We start from the raw sequence: 19,730 nt of genomic DNA on the forward strand, positions 1-19,730 counted from the left end.
AGAAGAAGAAGAAGAAGAAGAAGAAGAAGAAGAAGAAGAAGAAGAAGAAGAAGAAGAAGAAGAAGAAGAAGAAAATGGCTTTATAGGCTCTGAAGCACCTGCACAAATGCCATGCAAATATGAGTTAGCAGGAGTGCAGTGATAGCACCTGGACTTTTTTATTTGCTCCATCTTGAGAAGATGAGTTCCTGACACGTTTTTGACACTTGTTAACAACTTGGGGGACAGCCAACTCTGGAGGAAATACAAACAATGGCTAGGATGTATGTGTGGCATTGTGTTACTCACAGGTCCTCGCCCAGACAGTCATTTCCATGGTAGCGGGGCAGCACAGTCACTACCACACTGCACGGCTGGACCTTGGAGCCTTCTCCATCTGTGATTTCAGTGGAAACCATGACTGTGAAGGAACATGTCAGAAGAGGGTCATCTTGGACATGTGGGTTACAGAGATGCTTCTTCACATACAGACAGCATCTTCTGGATGACTAAAACTGTGACAAGTGCTGAAAAAGGGGCCAGGTTCCAGGCCACAGGGAGCCCAGGGAGTGAAATACAAACTCGGCAATGGACCGTCAAGGCTTGGGGTTATAGTTTGACAAGTTCCTAAATGATATATAGAAATTTAACAGGCCTAGAAAAAAGGTGAAGAAGAATTCTGACAGAGGGGACTTTTTAAAAGACCTAAGACCTGTTTGGGGGACCCAGGAATTCCTTCATGTAACAGGGGTGCAGGGCTGTGGTGAGGAGACCTGCAGATCAGGCTCAGAGTGCAGATGATGGCCAGATAGTGAGGGCCACAGGTACTGTCATGGGAACCACACAGAAAGATCAACACCCAGGTGTGCCCTGCATATCTTCATAACAACACTCTCAACCTAAAACCCAGTGCCAAGGATTGGGGACTTAATTTTGGAGGTCAGTGCTTCCCAAGATGTGGTCTATGGACACTTGCAGCCCAATAGCCAGGAATCTTGTCTAAAAGCAAATTCTGGACTCCATCTTCCCCCCATGATTCTGAGTCAGTGGATACTAGGTGGGCCCCAGAGGCAATAATTTTAACAAATACCCTTAACAGATAAGGTTGGTCCTATGCACAGACATAGAAAGTCTAAGAGAAGGAGCAGTTTTTAGGCAAGACTCCACTAACTTTGACAAGCTGAGTCTGTGCCATACTTGCTCATGCAAAAGACAGGACAAGAAAAGGTGTGTATTATTTACTATATTGTATTTATTTTGCTTATGTTTGCCCCCTTGTAAATTTTGGGTTCAGGTATTCATAGGAATTGACTGTACTGATACTGACAATTATAAGCAAATACCATGGTTGTGAATGATTTGAGTAACATCACTAACCCTGACACTGCTCCGGGACTGTGACCTAAAATTTGGTCTGTAAATTTATGTTAAGAAATCCTTACTTCCAACACAGAGCTGAGGCCCTGGCCCAAGATCCTTCTATTGGGACATTTACCTAGCCTAAGTCTCACATAACCCTGTATGCAGCTTGACCTCAAAAAAACTCAAGATCAAACGGAGTATAAAGTCACTGTGATACAAAGCAGAGCATGATTATGAAGATCTCAAAATGCTCTTTCAGAAGTTTTGCTCAATATAATTGACTCGTATCTAGAAGAAGGTGCAAGTATTTCTAACTGAAGGTGACAGGCAAGGTCTCATGAAGAAGGGGGCATTTCAGCTTGGCTTAAAGGAGAAGTGAAACTTAAATAAATCAGGTGAATGAAGTAGTTCAGACTTCAGCCTTAATAATCTTACCAGAACAAATCAAAGAAACTTCTAGATCAGTGACTCTCAACCTTCCCTGCACGTCAGAATCCTCCAGATGTTAAAAAATAAAACAGAAATTTAAAAAGTCACCACCTCCTAAGATTTTTATTTAACCTGCCTGGGGTTGTGCATGACAAGACGCCTTCCTAAATGGTTGCATGTCTCTTATACTCAGTTGCAACCAGTTCCAAGGGACTGGGTTAGAAGTGACCACAACCTCAGGAACAGGGTCAGAGGAGAAAGTTGTCAACACTGGGGGATTCATTTTGTTTTGAGGTTATGTTACTAACATGCTAACTCAACATTCATTTACCCCACGTTTCATTCCTTAGGGGAATACCTGGATTTGGTTTTATCTATGATAAATGCAAGATTCACCAGATATGACATATTTCTTTAGTAAATAAGAAATGTCCTGATTTTAAATATCTATATATGAATAAACATTCTCTGGCATTTTATCATATACAGTATATTTCAGTTAAAATTTAAGATATAAAAAACTGATTTAATTTATTGATATTACTAATGTTCTTTCTGCACTAAAAGGTAGATAGTCAACCTAAACTGAAAAGCATTAAACTGATCAAGGTGAATAAATAATTTTATTTTCTAGACACAGTTCAGTTTTTGAAAACCAGGAAAAAAGGTTTAGAACTCTAGGTCGGCACAGCTAGTGACCCCAGCTGGCACCATGGCTTACCTTTGTAATTGTCCAAGTGCTCACCAGCTGGCAACACAAAATAATACTGGGTGTCTCTCCCATGGTACAAAGTGTGTTTGGAGGCGTTTCCTATCTGGTAACTAAATTCGTAATGGAAGTCCTATGATCCAGTCCATGGGAGCAAAAATAGTATAAATGAACACACTGTGAATGACATCCCAATACATACACACATGCCTGAGCCTTCATTGCACCAAGGATGTTCTTTACAGCCAAGAAGAGGGTAAGTGACAGGTAAGCAGCGTTCCCAGCTGCCCAGAACCCTGGGCCCTGCAGGGCTCTCCATTCCCCGAGCGCAAAGGGCTCCTCGAACAGCACTGAGATTCCTCACCAGTGTCTGTGTCCTCTCCTTGCCCTGGAACCTCCCCACAGTCACAGATCAGACTGTCACAGCCCCCTCAGGGTAAAGAGCCCAAGCTGCCCCTCAGCTTCCCCACTGCTGGGCATCACGCAGCAGGAGGAGCAGGAGGGAGGGATGGGGCTGCCTCAAGGGAAGGCCATGGTCTGGGCTGTCTGGAGGACAAGGGTGGGGCTTCCTACAGAAGGTGTCAGGCAGAAGGGCAGGGAGGTCAGTGTCCTGGCTGAGAGGATGGAGAGGGCAGTGCCAGGGTCACAATATCACAGGCTCCTGCCCTGCCTGCTCACCACTGGAGGAATTCATCTTTTTTATTTTTTTGAGACGGAGTCTCACACTGTCTCCCAGGCTGGAGTGCAATGGCGTCATCTCGGCTCACTGCAACCTCCGTCTGCGGGTTCAAGCAATTCTCCTGCCTCAGTCTCCCAAGTAGCTGGGATTACAGGCGCCCACCACCATGCCCAGCTAATTTTTGTATTTTTAGTAGAGACGGGGTTTCACCATGTCAGGCAGGCTGGTTTGCATTCTTCTTTTTAAATCCATCCTCTCATTTCACCCTCTCAAGACCCTGAGCAAAAAAATCACAATGGTCTTCTCCATGGCCCAGAGAAAGAGTAAGGGTAAGTCTGTGTTAGAGATGTGACCTGGGAGGGAAAGGGCTAGGCTCCTTTTCTCACTTTGGGTCACGTGCCTGCCTTTTTCTTCAGGGCAGCATTAATGGAGGCCCCTGCTCTAACTAGGCTTCAGGGCAGTGGATGCCCTGCCATGTCTCCTGGTAAGCAGGCCCTTGTCTCTTTGTGAAATTCTGAACCTTCTCAACCAGGGGGCCACTTTGCACTCCTCTCATTAGTGGGTGGGGAAGTCCATTCATGCCTAACCAACTTTCCAACATTCAACTGCAGGCTGAATTCTTTCACAGGTAGGAAGGACGTCGCTGTCCATTCCTACAGCACCCGTGACTGCTGTGACTGCCAGGTGCCACTGTCTGGGGTCACTCAGGACAGACACGGGGTTGTCCACATACCGGTTTTCCAGACATGCAGAAGACACTGAAGACGGTGTGTGCCTCCAGACCATGGTGGGGTTGCACCTGACAGACCATGTCCCGCGGAGCCGGGTTGACTGTCAAGTACAGCTGAGTTTTACCCAGTAAGCCGTGCTTCGAAGCTAAAGAGAAAGATGAAGCAGGGGTTTCACCCATGATGGAGAATTACAGCAGCATAGGATTAAGCTTTTATAGATATACCTTATAGCAGGGATTCTGAAAGTAGGGTCCCCAGACCAGCAGCATCGGACTCACCTGGGAATTTGTCAGAAATGCAGATTCTTGAGCCCCACCCCAGACCTGCTGACTCAGAAACTGAGACTCAGTAATAGTTTTCACATACATTAGGGGATTCTGAAGTGCTGGGGTTTGAGAACCACTGCCTATAGCATTCATTAATCTAACAAACACTCACTGGGTGGGGCAGGTGCTCTCCTAGGCCCTGGGGAGAGAGAAGTGGCTCCCTACCTGGGAGTCACATGGCAACCACCCAGACAGAAACCAAAGCCTAGGGGAGAGATGATGCTGACCCAGCAAAGCAGACTTTCTCCATTCTCCTGGATTCTCTCGAAACCTTAGCCACATACACACGTAAGTACAGCTTAGTTGAATGTATAGCACTGATACAACTTTATATTTTTATTTATTTATTTATTTGAGACAGAGTTTTGCTCTTGTCGCCCAGGCTGGAGTGCAGTGGCGCAATCTCGGCTCACTGCAACCTTTGCCTCCCAGTTTCAAGTGATTCTCCTGCCTCAGCCTCCAGAGTAGCTGGGATTACAGGCATGCACCACCACGCCCGGCTAATTTTGTAATTTTAGTAGAGACAGGGTTTCACCATGTTGGTCAGGCTGGTCTCGAACTCCCGACCTCAGGTAAATTGCCTGCCTCAGCCTCCCAAAGTGCTGGGATTACAGGCGTGAGCCACCACACCGGGCCTGTTTTGTTTTATTAACTATATTAATATCATAACTATTTTCCATGTTGACATAGAGTATCCAAAATCACTGTTGTAAATAGCTGCCTAAGATTCCATGGAACAGATATACCCGAATATGCATAACTATTACTCCCAATGATTAAACATTTTGCTTATTTTCCATTTTCTGTTATTATTGATCATCCCATAATGATTATTCTCATACATATAGTTTTTAAATGTTTAATGTATTTTTCTTGAGATGGATTATAGAAATGAAATTTACATGTCAAATGGTTTAAAATCTTGATGATCATCATCCTCATCATAACAACAGGTACCATCTATCGAGCCTCTGCTACATACCAGGTGCCCTGCTAGACACTGTTCCTGTATTATCGTATTTAACAGTCGCATCAACCGTGGAAGACAGATCTCATAACAAAAGTAAAACCCAAGAGAAAAGGATGATGAATCCTGCCTGGCTGACCAGGGAAATCTCCACAAAAGAAAACACATTTGAGCTAGCAGTCTTGGGATATCAGTCTTATACTGGGCTTACAAAGAGATGTGGCGAAAAGAATGGGCATTCCAGCCAAAATAACCACAGGGAAAGACTTAGAGTCACGAGAGGGTCTGGTGTTATCCGAAGAGCACGGGAAGGGAGGGCAGCAGTCAGTGAGGGTGTGCAAGGCTGAGGGAGAGGAGGCTGACAGGAGACCTGGAGCCTCAGTGCACACCTGGCAGCCAGCCAAGGACACTGACCAGGTCCGTGGGCCATGGAGAGGTTCTCAGGTGTCTCCTGCGCCAGTAAGGGATATGGCCCAGCTAAGAGAACTGTCTTTAGACTTATCACTTAGGCAAATTTCGGAGGCAAAAGAAAGAGGTCCAGCCAAAAGACAAAAGGTATTTGTTGAAACCAAAGCAAATGCTGCCCGTCTTGTACCCAAAGCAGGGACCCAAGGCTAGTTGTTAAATGCTAAATGTGGAAGGGGCAGGCAGATGTTTATAGAAACTGTAAGAATCAAGATGACCCTCATGGAATGTCATTGTGCCCAGCCCAGTCAGTTCTCAGGAGAAAGTGAACCTTGAGTTTCCCACTTGCATGACACGAGAGTTCACATAGAATGCAAGTTTGCAAATTCCTGGTGGGTTTTGATTAATGCAAAACTGTGGATGTTGAACCAAACCTACCTATAGATAAAATCGTTAGCTGGGTGCAGTGGCTCATGGCTGCAATCCCAGCGGTTGGGGAGGCCGAGGCAGGTGGATAGATCACTTGAGGTCAGGAGTTTGAGACCAGCCTGGCCAACAAGGTGAAACCCCAGCTCTACTAAAAATACCAAAAATTAGCCGGCCATGGTGGCAGGCGGCTGCAATCCCAATCCCAGCTACTCAGGGGGCTGAGGCAGGAGAATTGCTTAGACCTGGGAGGCGGAGGTCACAGTGAGCTGAGACCGTGCCTCTGAACTCCAGCCTGGGCAACAGAGTGAGACTCTGTCTCAAAAACAAAACCAAAAAAAAAATGTTAAGTCCACTGTGCTTGTCATATGGAATGAAAATCTCTAGAAATGGGGGAAAATGTCTGCAAGTTCCCCTAAACGATGATCTCAGATTGAGATAGGCATGGAAATGCAAGAAGGAATGCAGAGCAAGGGTAAGGGGAGGCCAGTGGGTGAATTTCAATGAACATCAGCGGCACAAAACAAGCAATAACACCTTTCTAGGGTTTAAATAGAGAAAGGGAGAGAGATTACAGACAGATTTGCAGGAAAGGAATCAACTTGTCCAGTTGTCTAGCATAAATAAGAGATATATGTAATTTTTTTTTTTTGAGACAGTCTTGTCCTGTCGTCCAGGCTGGAATGCAGTGGTACAATCACGGCTCACTGCAAGCTCCACCTCCCGGGTTGACACCATTCTCCTGCCTCGGCCTCCCAAGTAGCTGGGACTACAGGCGCCTGTCACCACGCCCAGCCAATTTTTTGTATTTTTGGTAGAGACGGGGTTTCACTGTGTTAGCCAGGTTGGTCTCGATCTCCTGACCTTGTGATCCGCCTGCCTCGGCCTCCCAAAGTGCTGGGATTACAGGCGTGAGCCACCGCGCCCAGCCCTATATATAGGTAATTTTTTAAAAATGCAACTGCTCAGCCTTTACCCTGATGTAGACCTGCACCCCATTCCTCAGAAAGAATAAACTCACAGAGACTCAGCAGGACTCCTTCCCATCCTCTCATAAATGCAACTGACAATGTAGCATACCCACAGACGCTTGCAGGACGTATGTCTCTCCACTGTTCAGAGAGTATGGCTTGATTGTCACCGTCTGTTCTGTAATACCTGCAGAAAAGACGTGGCTGCATGGAAATGACAGTCAGTGGACTCAGGGACAGAGGTCACACAGAGTCCTTGGGAATGGGCTCCACTCTTCCCCCAGGGGTGAAATTAATATAGATACCAGTGAAACATGCCACTCCTGCTTGGAAAGTTGGTTGGTTAGTGCCTTCTGTAAAGAGCCTCTCCTGCTCAACAGAAGCATTACTGAGGATGGTCCATCCATCCCTGGCTCAGAAATGACACTAATGTCCCAAGCAACAAGAGAATTCTGTTAAGATCTTATTTTATATGTTTATAATTATGTTCATGTTTAATTTGGCAATTTTATAAATCATACTATAAAGTATGATTAAGGAATTTTGAAGCTATTTTTAAGTCTGCAGAATACTGGTTATGGACAATTTTTAACCTGGGTGTAACTGCTGACCAGGTGACTGGATTACTTCCTTAGCAGGGAGAGGCTGACCCCACACTACTTTCCCTGAAAAAAGGAGAGATCCAAAATACAGGATTGATGATCTAAACATGGACAGTTTCTAAAATAACAATTTTACAAAAATACTTCCCAAAATGGTTCAAGGAAAGGGTGAAGGAAAAATTATCTAAAAATAGTGTGAAATTCAGATCCTCAAGAGGTCTGCAGGGATGACACAATCACATGCATCACCACGAAAGGGGCGATCCAACAAATTGAGCAAAATCAACATGTCTGGGCTGGGAAAATACATTAGAAATTCAATTGCTCTTCAGGAGCAGCTTCATTTTGATCAATTCATGTAAATCCTTGACCACCCTACAAAAGGCTGTCACAGAAAAGGTTGTGCGCACCAAGGTATCTGGGAACACAGAATGTGCAGTACTTGGCAGCGCCCCTCTTCCCCTTTGGTCTGCACACAGGGAGCTCCTGGAAGCAAAAGATGCTAACTTTACTTTTGTTAGAAGAGTCTCAGGCCATAGTTCATACAGGAACAAGCACAAGTAGAAAAGGCACCACAATTCTAAATACTCATCTAATAAAATGAAAAGTTCAGAAGAAATTGAGGGCTGATATCTGAAAGCTTTAGAAATATTGCAAATTGCAGGGTACAAAGAGGACATTCATACCTGAGGATGAATAGCCTTGGAAAACTGCTCGGCTCAGCAGGGCCTTGTGCCAGTCAATCATGAGGACGGGCTTGGCTCTGCCTGCAGACAAGGAGGGGTCCACCAGGTTATCCCCATCTCCAGGGCTCTCCTTGGCACTCAAGCTAGGTCCTAATTCTGGAAAGCTGGTGTCCTTCGCTAGGAAGACCAAGCCAATAGATATTAAAGAAAAAAAGTCATGATGATCTTAAAGCATTAGTGATTCAATGCTAATATTAATAACTATTTGTACTATTGCTGCATACTGCATATCTAATATAACATCTTCAGCAGCTAAACATATTCAAGAGATGTACTTTGTTATCATGTAATTAGTGGACCAATGGCCTCTTCCCTCCCTCCCTCCCTCCCTCCCTCCCTCCCTCCCTTCCTTCCTTCCTTCTGCAAGATTTATTATGGTCTGCTAAGTCCAGGTACTAGTCTAGAAACAGGACACACAGTGTGAACCAGATCAATGGTGTCCTTGCTATCTGGAGTTTAATAGTGAGGCAGTCAGAAAAATAAATGAGAAAACACACAAATAAATAATGTAAAGTCAGGTAATGAGGCAAAGCAAAGCGGGGTATGCAGAGGAAGAGAGAGGGGCGTGGAAAGGGAGTCCTTTGGAGATGGAGTTCAGGGAGGTCATCTACGAAGACTGAGACTAGAGGGAGCTCTTTGAAGATCTGAAGGAAGGAGTTTCCAGGTTGAGTAAAACCAAAATGCTATGGGAATGAGATTCCCTAGGGTTGCAGGGTGGGAGGGTGGGAGGGAGGGAAGGAGGGCAGGAGGAGGAAAAATGTGGCTAGAGGCATTGCCAAGGTCACATTATGCTGGGCGTACAGTCATGGGCTTTTGTTCTGAGTGCCCTGGGAAGCCACTGGAGGGACCCATCAGGAGAGTGACAACAGCCTGGTTTGTGGTGAAAAGAATCCTCTGGCTGTCATGTGATAAAATGGCAGAGGGCAGCAAGAAGAGAAGCAGCGAGAGCAGAGGAAGGGTTCCTGCACGGTCTAGGCAAGAAGCAGTTGCTGCACTTCACTTAGGCTAAGGAGGCTCCTTTAAGACTTGAAACCAAGGTCACTGAAGCAAGATATAGTAATAAAACGCAAATGTTGAGGGGTCAGAATTACTCCTGTAAAGAGGAATAATTTTATAAATGCAATACAAAGGCAGATCTTTCTTCGTTCATTCAGTTGTACTGTTTAAGCACCTAGTGTGAGTATCAATGTGAGTCTCTAAACAGATCTGCGTGTGTATTGTAAAGATTTTAAATGTTCTGTATGTTGATGTTTTGATATACTGAAGAACAAAATGAAACAAAAGTGTTCTGGTTCAGGAGAGAGTGCTTCTCCTGGGGCTGGGGCTAGCCAACTCTTAGAGTTTACAAAAGGCCCAGCCTGCAATGTCTTTGATTTGCAAACTGACCAATCCAGAACCACCCCTAAGAAAACATCCTGGGCAACTAGAGACCACCCTTAGGCCTAGGATCTGCTGAAATTAAACTAACTGATTCTAAACTATTCACCCAGCCCTGCCTTGGCCTTGCCTTTCTTTCCCGTGGAAACCCCCATAAAAGACCTTGGCTTAAGCACTCCCCTTGCTCCTGTCTGCTGCCTCCAGACTTCCCTGCAGCTTCCCCATGTGGTCCTGCGTGGCCTGCCATGCCTCTTTTCTCTAGGACCTGAGAGTATTTTCTTTGTTTTTCTCTCCTCTGTGGCTGCACCTGACTGACCATCTCATCCAAGAACAGCATGACACACAGGAAGGAACGTGGGAAGGGCTGGAGAAGCCGTGGAGTTGGAAGCAGCTGAGGAGGACTGTTGAAGGAAACACTGCCGCAAATCAGAGGAATAAATTGTTCATTCATCATCCATTATTCCCTTGATAGATAAATCATTCACTCCTCAGCCATTTACCCATTCATTCATCAAATAAATCATTTACCTACTCATTTGACAGATAAATCATTCACTAAACATCCATCTCTTCACTAGACAGATAAATCAGTCACTCGCTGATCATCCATCTGTTCATTCGATAGATGAATAAGTCATTCACTGATCATCAATTCATTCTACAATGTGTTTACTGACTGCCAATGTGCCAGGGACTGTGCTGGCACAGTCTGGGAACATAGCACAAGCTGGCTATGGAAGTTTTCCTGGAAGAGCTCAGAGCAGAAGACACAGACACAGAGAAGCCACTAAGTGCCAGGTGCCACCTACTTCCCAGAGGAGGGAATAAATACTGAGCTGGTGTGTGTGGAGGATGGGGTGGTGGGGGTGGTGGTCCTTACAAGACAAGCCTGAGGAAGACTTCCTAGAGAGAAATGGAGCCAGACCTGAAGGAGGAGGCTCGCTGAACAGATAACTTAGGAAGGACGTGGAGGAAGGCGTTTTTGGCTGACGACACCCCATGACCAAGGCATGGAAGAGCTGGGATAGCCACCCTTGGGTCTGGGGCTACTCTCAGGATTTTGGAGCATAGGGTCAGAGAAGGGCAGAAAGAAGGGAGCTAGAAATAAAGGTTTGGTTCAGACTGTGCCATGTAAGAGTTTCAACTTTTCCCCATGATTCCGTGGAGCTCTCAGTGGCTGTGTAAGGGAGCAGGTGGGAAATCCAGATTGCAGAAAGTCTGTGGAGGAGAGCTGAGTGGAGAGAGGCAGCAGGCACAGAAGCACAGTCACCTGGCTGTCTTCCTCCCGATGGTATTGCTTCTTGAATATCACTGTAATAGGCTTCAAAATCTATGTGAAAGGACAAAATCATAATGTTTCCTTTAAAATCACAGAATCCCCTGAAATTAATAGCAGCTCCCCGATGGGTCACATTGTCCTTAGTGTATTTCTAGACCCCTTACATTGCTCTGTGGATTACTAAATGCCCTCAGTGGTGGTGTCTTTCCTCCCTCATGACAGCTGGGCAAGGCAGGTGCCATTGCCCCAGGGCCCCAGGAGGAGGAGATGGAGCTCCAGTCGGTGTGTGGTTTCTAAGAATAACCCAGTGAGTAAGTTGAGACCAAGGCGCACATGTGGCTCTCTGCCTCCACACCCAGCATCCCATCCTCTCTTCAAGTGAGTCTTTTACTGTTCTCTTAGAGAAAATGTCTCACTCTTTTCATTTAAAAGGAGAGAAATGGACATAAGAATGCCCTGCTGCAAATGTCACTTCCTGTCCCCTCAGTCCTCTTTTCCCAGAGGTAGAGGCGCTCACAGTGGTCCCTCCAGCCAAGCCAAGACTGGGAGACCTGAAGCACAGCTGAATTGACAAGAGTGTGCAGAGCATGAGACCACCATCGCCCAAGAGTAAGCAGCAAAATCATACGGGGTCACCAGCTGGGGACAGTGATGGAAAGACAGGTGCCAGATCAGAGCTTTTCTCACTATTACCTTTTCTCTTCATTTTTTCAGTACCAGAATGGTTTCCGTCCCCCTGAAACCCAATGATAAAGTGAAACAATTGATCCCAGAGCAGGGGAGAAGGATGAGGAAGCCAGTGTGAAGCAAACGACTACTGTATCAGAGACACTGCACACACGGGACCTCACTGCCGCCTCAGAACCTGCCGTGGGTTTGTCATTTTCCCAGTTCAGAGATGAGGAATCCGAAACTCGATGACTATTGCACAATCAGCAAGTGGTGGGTGTGAACCTGGTGCTCTCTGATTTAAAGGCCCATGTTGATGTGATCTCATACCTTACCCACCAGATTCACTGCTTCCAAAGGTAACTTTGGTGCCCAGACGACAGGAATGACATGCAGGAACAGTGGCACTTACCAGAGAGGTGAGGGCTAGGGCTGTGGCTGGGCTGACTTCTCTCAGAGGGGCCAGTCATCAGGGATCCCTTGCTCTGTGGTCCTGGTTCTAGGTCTAGTGAACCTTCCTCTGGAGCCTCCCCCAGGACTGCAGAGTCCTCCGCAGCAGGAATCCAATAGACTCCAGTCACGGGCTCTGTGGGGGTTCCCCTTGGAGCTGAAGGAGCAGGCTGGCCAAGGGTCACGAGTGAAGGTTCCCGTGAGAATGGTGTGGTCGTTGCATCAGGATCTACAGTGCCGGGCTCAGTGGGAAGCAGGTTTGACTGTGATGACTTTGGAATGGCACCAAGTCCCAGCGAGCCCAGCAGCCCCACTACTCTGCAGAAGGGAACTTAAGCAAACATTTGGCAGTGTTAGAATTTTGCAGCAAAAATATGAAACATTTGCTTAAAAAGTCTACAGACTATATAAGGTTGCTCTGTTTTAAACAAATCTGTTGTGAATTTGAAAACCTACACTAAGAGATACAGGGCACGGAGTGTGGTGTTGGCGTGTTCTGTGTTGGCGTGTTCTGTGTTGGCGTGTTGGCCAACAGCAGGAAGCACATGTATGGAAGTAGAAGGCAGGATTCACAGTGATTGCACCTGGCGTTTGCTCTCCCAAGTTGGGGGGAGGGGTCTGCTGAATCGTATGCACTCCCAGGCATGACTTATTCATGAGTATTCTAGAAACAACTTGGGGTGTATAGGGTTTCTCTTAATCCTCACTCCCCTACCCGCCAGTAAGTGATATGGTTTGGATGTTTTGCCCTTCCAAGTCTCATGTTGAAATGTAATCCACAGTGTTGGAGGGGGAGCCCGGTAGGAGGTGTTTAGATCATGGGGCGGATCCCTCACCAGTCACTTAGTGCCCTCCTCACTGTAATGAGTGAGATCTTGCTCTGAGTTCGTGGGAGGTCTGGTTATTTAAAGGAGCATGGCAGCTGCCCTGCCGCCTCACTCCGTCTCTCACCATGTAATGTGGCAGCTCCCTTTTGCCCTCCACCATGAGTAAAAGTTTCCCGAGGCCTCATCAGAGCAGATGCTAGCACCACGCTTCCTGTACAGTCTGCAGAACCATAAGCCAAAATAAACCACTTTTCTTTATAAATTACCCAGCCTCAGGTATTCCTTTATAGCAGTGTAAGAAGGCAATAATACAGCAAGTATCTAGTATAACAGTTTTCAAAACTGCTGTTGGAATTTATGATAAAGGATCAATAGCAAAGAAAAAAATGCCATGAGCATATAAATGACCTCTCAATAAAGCAAGCTTTTACTTGCAACCATGGGAGAACCCAATTCTTTGAGACATATCTAGGGGCCATGATTCACTTCGCTGAAAGTCTAACTACTGGATGTGCTTCTACTGCAAGTTCCTCTAATCTATTCAGCATGGGCTCTGATTCAGAAAAGTTCAATTTACCTAAAAGAATTTGGAATGCTTCTCATGCCTAGAAGGGCACAATCTCCCTCTATGTCTTCATTTCCCTGTGGCCGCTGAGGCCAGCTGTACCCAAAGCTCTACTTGTGGAAGCTTTGTATGGCCTCATGGAGGGGATCTTTAAGAAACGTGAAGGTCAGTGGGGGCTTGGCACCAGCTCTGTTGTAGGAGCTGGCTCTCCAGCTCAGAAATAAAGCTCCCCTGTTTGCCATTCAGAGCCACCTCTCTGATCACAAATATTGCCGAGTGAGAACTCATCTCGCTCCTGGTTCAGATCTTCGTGTCCTGCAGCACCCAGTGTCCTGACACCAGTGCCTGGCACACTCCAACACATTGCATTTAGCCCTGATACCACTCTGCGAAATAGTAGGATCCTTGTCTTTCACCCAAGAAAACTAAACCTTAGAATTGCTTTAAAGCCACCAGCTGGTAGTGTGGGAGCAAGGACTGGAAGCTTCTGCCCTGGTTCCTCTGCTCATTCCTCACTGTGCAGCTGGCCCAAAAGACAGGTGAGGTCGTGAGGGACACAGCCCCCTGGGTAGTGTGTCACATCGCAGATCCTTCTGAACTGTAGCTTTAGCGCAATAAAACTGCCTACATGGATGTTGAGCGCATGTGAGGATGTCTGACCTCACACTGAGGTCAGAAGCAGCCCTCGAGTGTGTCACCTCTTCTGCTTGTCCTCACAAGTGTTCATAAGGACTGTAGAGGCAAGAGGGGCTGGGGAAGCACCTCGGACTGTTCACCAGACAGATCAGACACACTAGGTCATACCAATTGTATTTTGCAACATTTTAGCATTCTCACAATAACCCTGAGTTTTTCCCTCCCACAACAAAATAAAGCCATCAATCTTTTTTACCTTCTATCTTATTATTTTCTGTGGCATTGACTAAAAAGAGATCCCAGGAATAAGACAGATTCAGTATTTCACCGCAGTCCTCACACGTAGCTTGAAGAGAGAGTTCGTCATTCCAGTTGACGAAGGTGTCTTTAAAGCTGACCCAGGAGATGTGGATGAATCTGAAATATATAAATTGGCTTGAGATCTTAGGAAAATAATGTGAGGGTTCTTTGGTCACATTAATTCATGTTAGGCATGTTTAAATCACCTACTTTGGATCTTAATTAAGGGAATTCAGTAGCAATGTCACAGCACATATGATGGCACATGGAGTGGCCAACACTGCGCCATGCTCGACACTCACGTGATCTGCTCTAACACTGCGAGATCCAGTGAGGCAAGGACACTGCCACCCTACAGAGTTCAGAGAGGCTGTGCAGCTTGTCCAAGTCACACAGCGGTAAGGGCAGAGCTGCGCCTGGCCAAGGTCCCTCTGTTTCCAAGCCCGGGCTCTGGCCCAGCTCTCCACACGAGAGCAGTTGCCACCACATGGCCCCTCCTCACTGCCTCGCCTCAGGGCTTGCTTCTACCAGCTGCAAACCCATCCCCTCCAAACCCTCCCCGTGGCCGTCCACCGTTGCGATTTCCATACAGCCTCAGATGCTCACAGAGAAAGAAGTCTCCACTGCCTCGGCCCCGCCTCTTCCCTGCACAGGGTTGTGGGTCGTGGGCAGCTCATACATACCATGCCCACAGCCCGGCGCCCACCTCCCTCGGGCCTGCATTCCATGGCTGCCTTCTGTCAAGCCCTCTAGTCTCTTTGCTGACCCAGCACTTTCCAGAGTGCACTTTTATGGTTTTTCATGATATCAAGGGGGTGGTTTGGGATTTAACAGATTTATTTCCTGTGGGACTTAGGAAGGTTTTTAAACGGCCAGGTCGGTAGACACTCTGGGCTGTGTGTGGTACCTGGTGTTTCTATGCAAACATCGTATACCCTGCACCCGACGGCCCACGTCTCAGACTATGGCCTCAGCACTCGGCTCCCAGCACAGGGCTGAGGGGCCATGGTGGGAGGGGCCACACCATGTCCTCACCCAGCACTGGGTCCAGGCTGTGTGTGTGTGTGAAAGGGTGCATCTGTGTGGGTGCACAGTGGGGTGACAGGGGTGGGGACAGACATGGGCAAAGAGAGGTCCCTCCAGCCCACAGACCTCCTGGGGACATCATCCACATAGGCCTGGACCTTCCTGACAGGATCAAAAGATGTTCACTCGACAGCTTTGACACATATTGAAAGAATATTTTAAAATAAATTCTGTAATTATCTCATGAGTAGCAGAGGTATATAGTACATTACATTTTTGGAAAAAAAGTATTTCATTTGTTAAATTTAATGATTTAAATGTGCCCCAATTGTTGTAGCCTTGTACCTGGCATTTCTTCACTTTCAATACACATCCAGAGCCTCAAATAACAATCAGTAGTCTGGGCCTGTGGGGACCCCTGGGCAGGGCTGTGTGACACTGGAGCCCACCATGGCATGGCTCACTCTTAACTACTGAGCCTTATTTTCATGGCTCTAATCTTGAAACCCTGAATTCCAGTCCAGGGCATGACCTTCAAAGCAGTCCTTCTGATCTCTGAGGATAGCAGATTTGCTTCCTCCTCCAGGAAGCCTTCCCAAACCACCCAGCCCACAAATAGGACCATAGTAGCTGCCCAGGCCCCTTGCCCCTACCATCCACGATGGAAGCAGCTTGATCTACTTGGGGCCTTCCAGGTGACATACAGGGCTGCAGGCAGAGGGTCAGTCCCAGCACTGCTTCCTGGGTGGGTGCCAGCTTGCAGCCCCCACAGGAGAGTGTCCAAAGCAGGTGGGCCTGGGTTCCTGCTGCATCCTCGATGCTTACTTACATAATGACCCGACCTCCTTAGAGGAGGAGGCTGTGAAACAGCTGCAACCTACGCACACCCTTGCACCTGGCTTGGTCCTGGTATCCTGTGTTTGGTGTCTGGGGGCTGCACTTCATCCATGGGTGCTATTCTGGCCCTAGCGCTACAGGGCTTCTGGGTTTGGGGCACAGCACTTCTTTGCCTCTGCACCTTTCACAGTCTCAGACATCATATCTTGGCCCACACTGCTGTCCCTTCCGCCCTGTGATGCTTGGAAGGCCTGGGCAGAGGCCCTGAAACCCCTGGCTGGGAACTTGATGGCTTTGCCTCCTGGATTCAGCCCCAAGTCCCAGGACAGTCCCCAATCTTTCGGGTAGGTGCTGTGATGGGAGGGTTCCCACTGAGGCTCCACTCGGAACCCCCGGCTGTGCCAGCTTTAGCTAGCGTGCTTGGCTGTCAGATGCTGCCTAGATGTCAGCCCGAGAGCGCAGACTGCTTCCCCAGCCCCTTTCTGAACAGTCTTCTCCTCCTCCTTTGCAGTGAGAATCCCACATGGCCAAACTCCAAATTGCTTGCTGTGCACAGCAGATTCCTTTCACGGATGCTAGCACCAGGTGGGAGCAAACACCTGTGAGCTGAGCTGTGCTGAACGCAGGGCAGGTGGTACCTGAGTGCCGAGTCAGGGTAGGGGGACAGGAACACCCGGGCCTCAGAAGAGTTCCGGCCACCACTGGAGACCCTCAGCATCACAAGGAACTGATCATAGCTGTCACTGAGCCATTGTGCCTCAAAGGAAACAGTGGGAGCAGCGGCGTCCAGTTGGTGTGCAATGGAGGAGTCGAAGCAGGGATGTGCTGGGGAGCTGGCCGAGGCGCATTCCCAGTGATACCTGTTGGAGAAGTCATCGGAGTGGCTGAGGGGAGCATAAGGCAGAGCCACGGACCACCCTGTGTCACTGCATGGGTTTTCTCCAGGTGAAGGGGGGACCACAGGGAACAGGTGTTGGGAAAGAGATATTGCTTCCCACATTTTCTCCTGTAAGTGAGGTGGGAGGTTGCAAAAGTGCAGCAGCACCACCATCTGGGGTGGGCTCAGGCCACCCCTCCCGACTCACTGAGGCCTGACTCCAGACAGCCTTGTTTCCGGCCACCCCAGGCTTCCTACCCCTTCTCTGCGCACAGCAACCTCCTCTGCTCACATCACTGCCACTTCCCAAGTCACACAGCTGTGCTGCCCTCAAGTATTTCCCAAACACTGCACCCTACCCTCATGACAGCTCCACGTGACAGACAAGAATGCCATGTGAGCCCAATTTTAGGACGAAAATGCATTTGGGAGGCCTCAGAGTGTTTCCCTGTAGCACAGCTAGTGAGGGGTCTGTGAGATGGACCTCAGGCATCTTTCCTCCCAGTCTCACAGTCTTTCTGCAATATAACAATTGCCACACCCAACGAGATAAACGTGGCTGCTCTGTCCGGATCAAGCAAGAAGATGTCACCCCCAACCTTGAACCAGTCTTACTCTAGCAGGGATGCACACTCAAACATGCAGTTGCAGCAGGGAGGAAATGCTGCCATGGAAATGTTCGTGGCTAGGAAGGCCTGGCTCCATCCCGCAGCCATAAGCCATTTTTAGAGGTGTCACTTAAATGTGAACTGATACTGATCTTTTAAAGAGCATTTCCCTGTCTGGTGTGCAGGCACCTCATTCTAGACCTTTCTGTTTCCAGAGCCTGCATAAAGAGGCACTGTGATGGCTCAGGAACTACCCCACTCAGCAGGAACACTGCCACCAGCTCACAGGCTATGCAGAGCAACTGCCCCTGGGACTTAGCTGGAATATTCTATATTCCCAGGGAACAAATTCACTCATTTCAGCAGCCACACATGGAGCTCTCGTTTTGGGGCACTGTGCTGGTGCTAGGGCATGGGGATGTGAAGACGAGTAAGACACAGTTTCTGTCTCCTTAGGGTGGGTGCAGGGAAGTCGGCAGATGGCTGAGGGCTTTCCCCAGAGCATGTGCATGAATCGAATCATTGAATCCAAGCAGCCTTTTGCCTCCTCTCAACTCAAGAAACACCAAATCCCACATCTACAATACAGCAAATATGTGTGATTACAGGTGTTGGGAAAACAATACAACTCATCTATTGCTTTAAAAATAAATATTCCCTGACTAGCTACTACGTTCCAGGCATGGGGGATATGTCAAATAGGAGCCCTGCCCTCCAGAGCAGTGACCACAGTAAGTGAGCAAAGGCTCGATGTCAGAGGTGACTACTGTGCAGAAAGGTGCCATCAAACCAGGGCAGGATCTGTCGTTTTGGGGTCTCAGTGGGGGCCCCACTGGGAAGGTGATATTTGAGCAATGAGTGAAAGGAAGGGGGTGATGGCAGATGTTTGGTGAACTGAGTGATGAGCTTCAGAGGGAATCCTTGCTGTAAAGAGTTGAGAGAGATGCAAGCTGGGTAAGTCCAAGGAGGGGCAGGAAGGCCAAACGGGCTGCGCAGTGAGCTGTGGAGGCAGGAAGGGACAGCTGAAGCCGCAGTGGGTTGGGAGAGATCACTTCGGCCTCATTGGCAGTGTGAAAAGACATTGGCTTTTACTCTTGAGTAAAAAGGGGGTGCTGGAGGGTCGAACTGTGAAGTAAAGTCTTCTGACTGTTTTAAAAGAATCTGTCTCCAAAAGGAGGGAGGGTGGGAGGCGGGTGAGGGATGAGAAATTACCTGTTGGGTGCAATGTACAGCATTCAGGGAATGGTTACATTAAAAGTCCAGGCTTTAACACCACCAATATATCCATGGAAACAAACTGCACTCACATCCCTTACATCAGAAAGAATAAAAACCAATAATACTAGCAAAAGAACCCATCCCTGCCATGGAGACAGGGTTGCAGGGGAGGATGGAGGTGTGGAAACTGGCCAGGAAATCATAAGTCCAAGACCTTGGCAGCTCAAACCAGAATGAATGGGGGTAGGGGAGGTGGTGTGGAACTGATGTTTAAGGGAGGGCCAAAAAAAGAAAAAGTAAAAGTAAAAGATGCTGCCAAAGATTTTGGCCTGTGGCTGGGTGTGATGGCTCACGCCTGTAATCCCAGCACTTTGGGAGGCCAAGGTGGGCAGATCACTTCAGGTCAGGAGTTTAAAACTAGCCTGGCCAACATGGTGAAACCCATCTCTACTAAAAATACAAAAATTAGCCAGGCATGGTGGCGTGCATCTGTAGTCCCAGCTACTCAGGAGGCTGAGGCAGGAGAATCACTTGAATCCGGGAGGCGGAGTTTCCAGTGAGCTGAGATCGAGCCACTGCACTCCAGTCTAGGAGACAGAGTGAGACCCTATCTCAAAAAAAAAAAAAAAAAAAAAGAAAGAAGATTTTGGCCTGAGCAACGGGAAAGGTCCTTCCATGGGTGCAGAAGGCAGGGGTGTGGCTGAGATGTCTCGAGGCTGTCCAGAGGGG

The 19,730-nt window shown here is 47.8% G+C and overlaps 1 protein-coding gene across 1 annotated transcript in view; it reads right to left on the reverse strand.

Annotated features, from left to right (window-relative positions):
• The window catches only part of PKD1L1 (polycystin 1 like 1, transient receptor potential channel interacting), a 180,940-nt gene that overhangs the window by 101,223 nt on the left and 59,987 nt on the right, over positions 1-19,730 (reverse strand). Inside the window, 9 exon segments of the mRNA XM_023226405.2 lie at positions 289-400; positions 2,492-2,612; positions 3,892-4,034; positions 7,094-7,171; positions 8,273-8,449; positions 10,980-11,039; positions 12,070-12,438; positions 14,392-14,552; positions 16,937-17,158. Coding sequence (XP_023082173.2) covers positions 289-400; positions 2,492-2,612; positions 3,892-4,034; positions 7,094-7,171; positions 8,273-8,449; positions 10,980-11,039; positions 12,070-12,438; positions 14,392-14,552; positions 16,937-17,158 — 1,443 coding nt within the window.

This window comes from Piliocolobus tephrosceles, chromosome 8, assembly GCF_002776525.5.
Source record: "Piliocolobus tephrosceles isolate RC106 chromosome 8, ASM277652v3, whole genome shotgun sequence".
NCBI lineage: Eukaryota > Metazoa > Chordata > Mammalia > Primates > Cercopithecidae > Piliocolobus > Piliocolobus tephrosceles.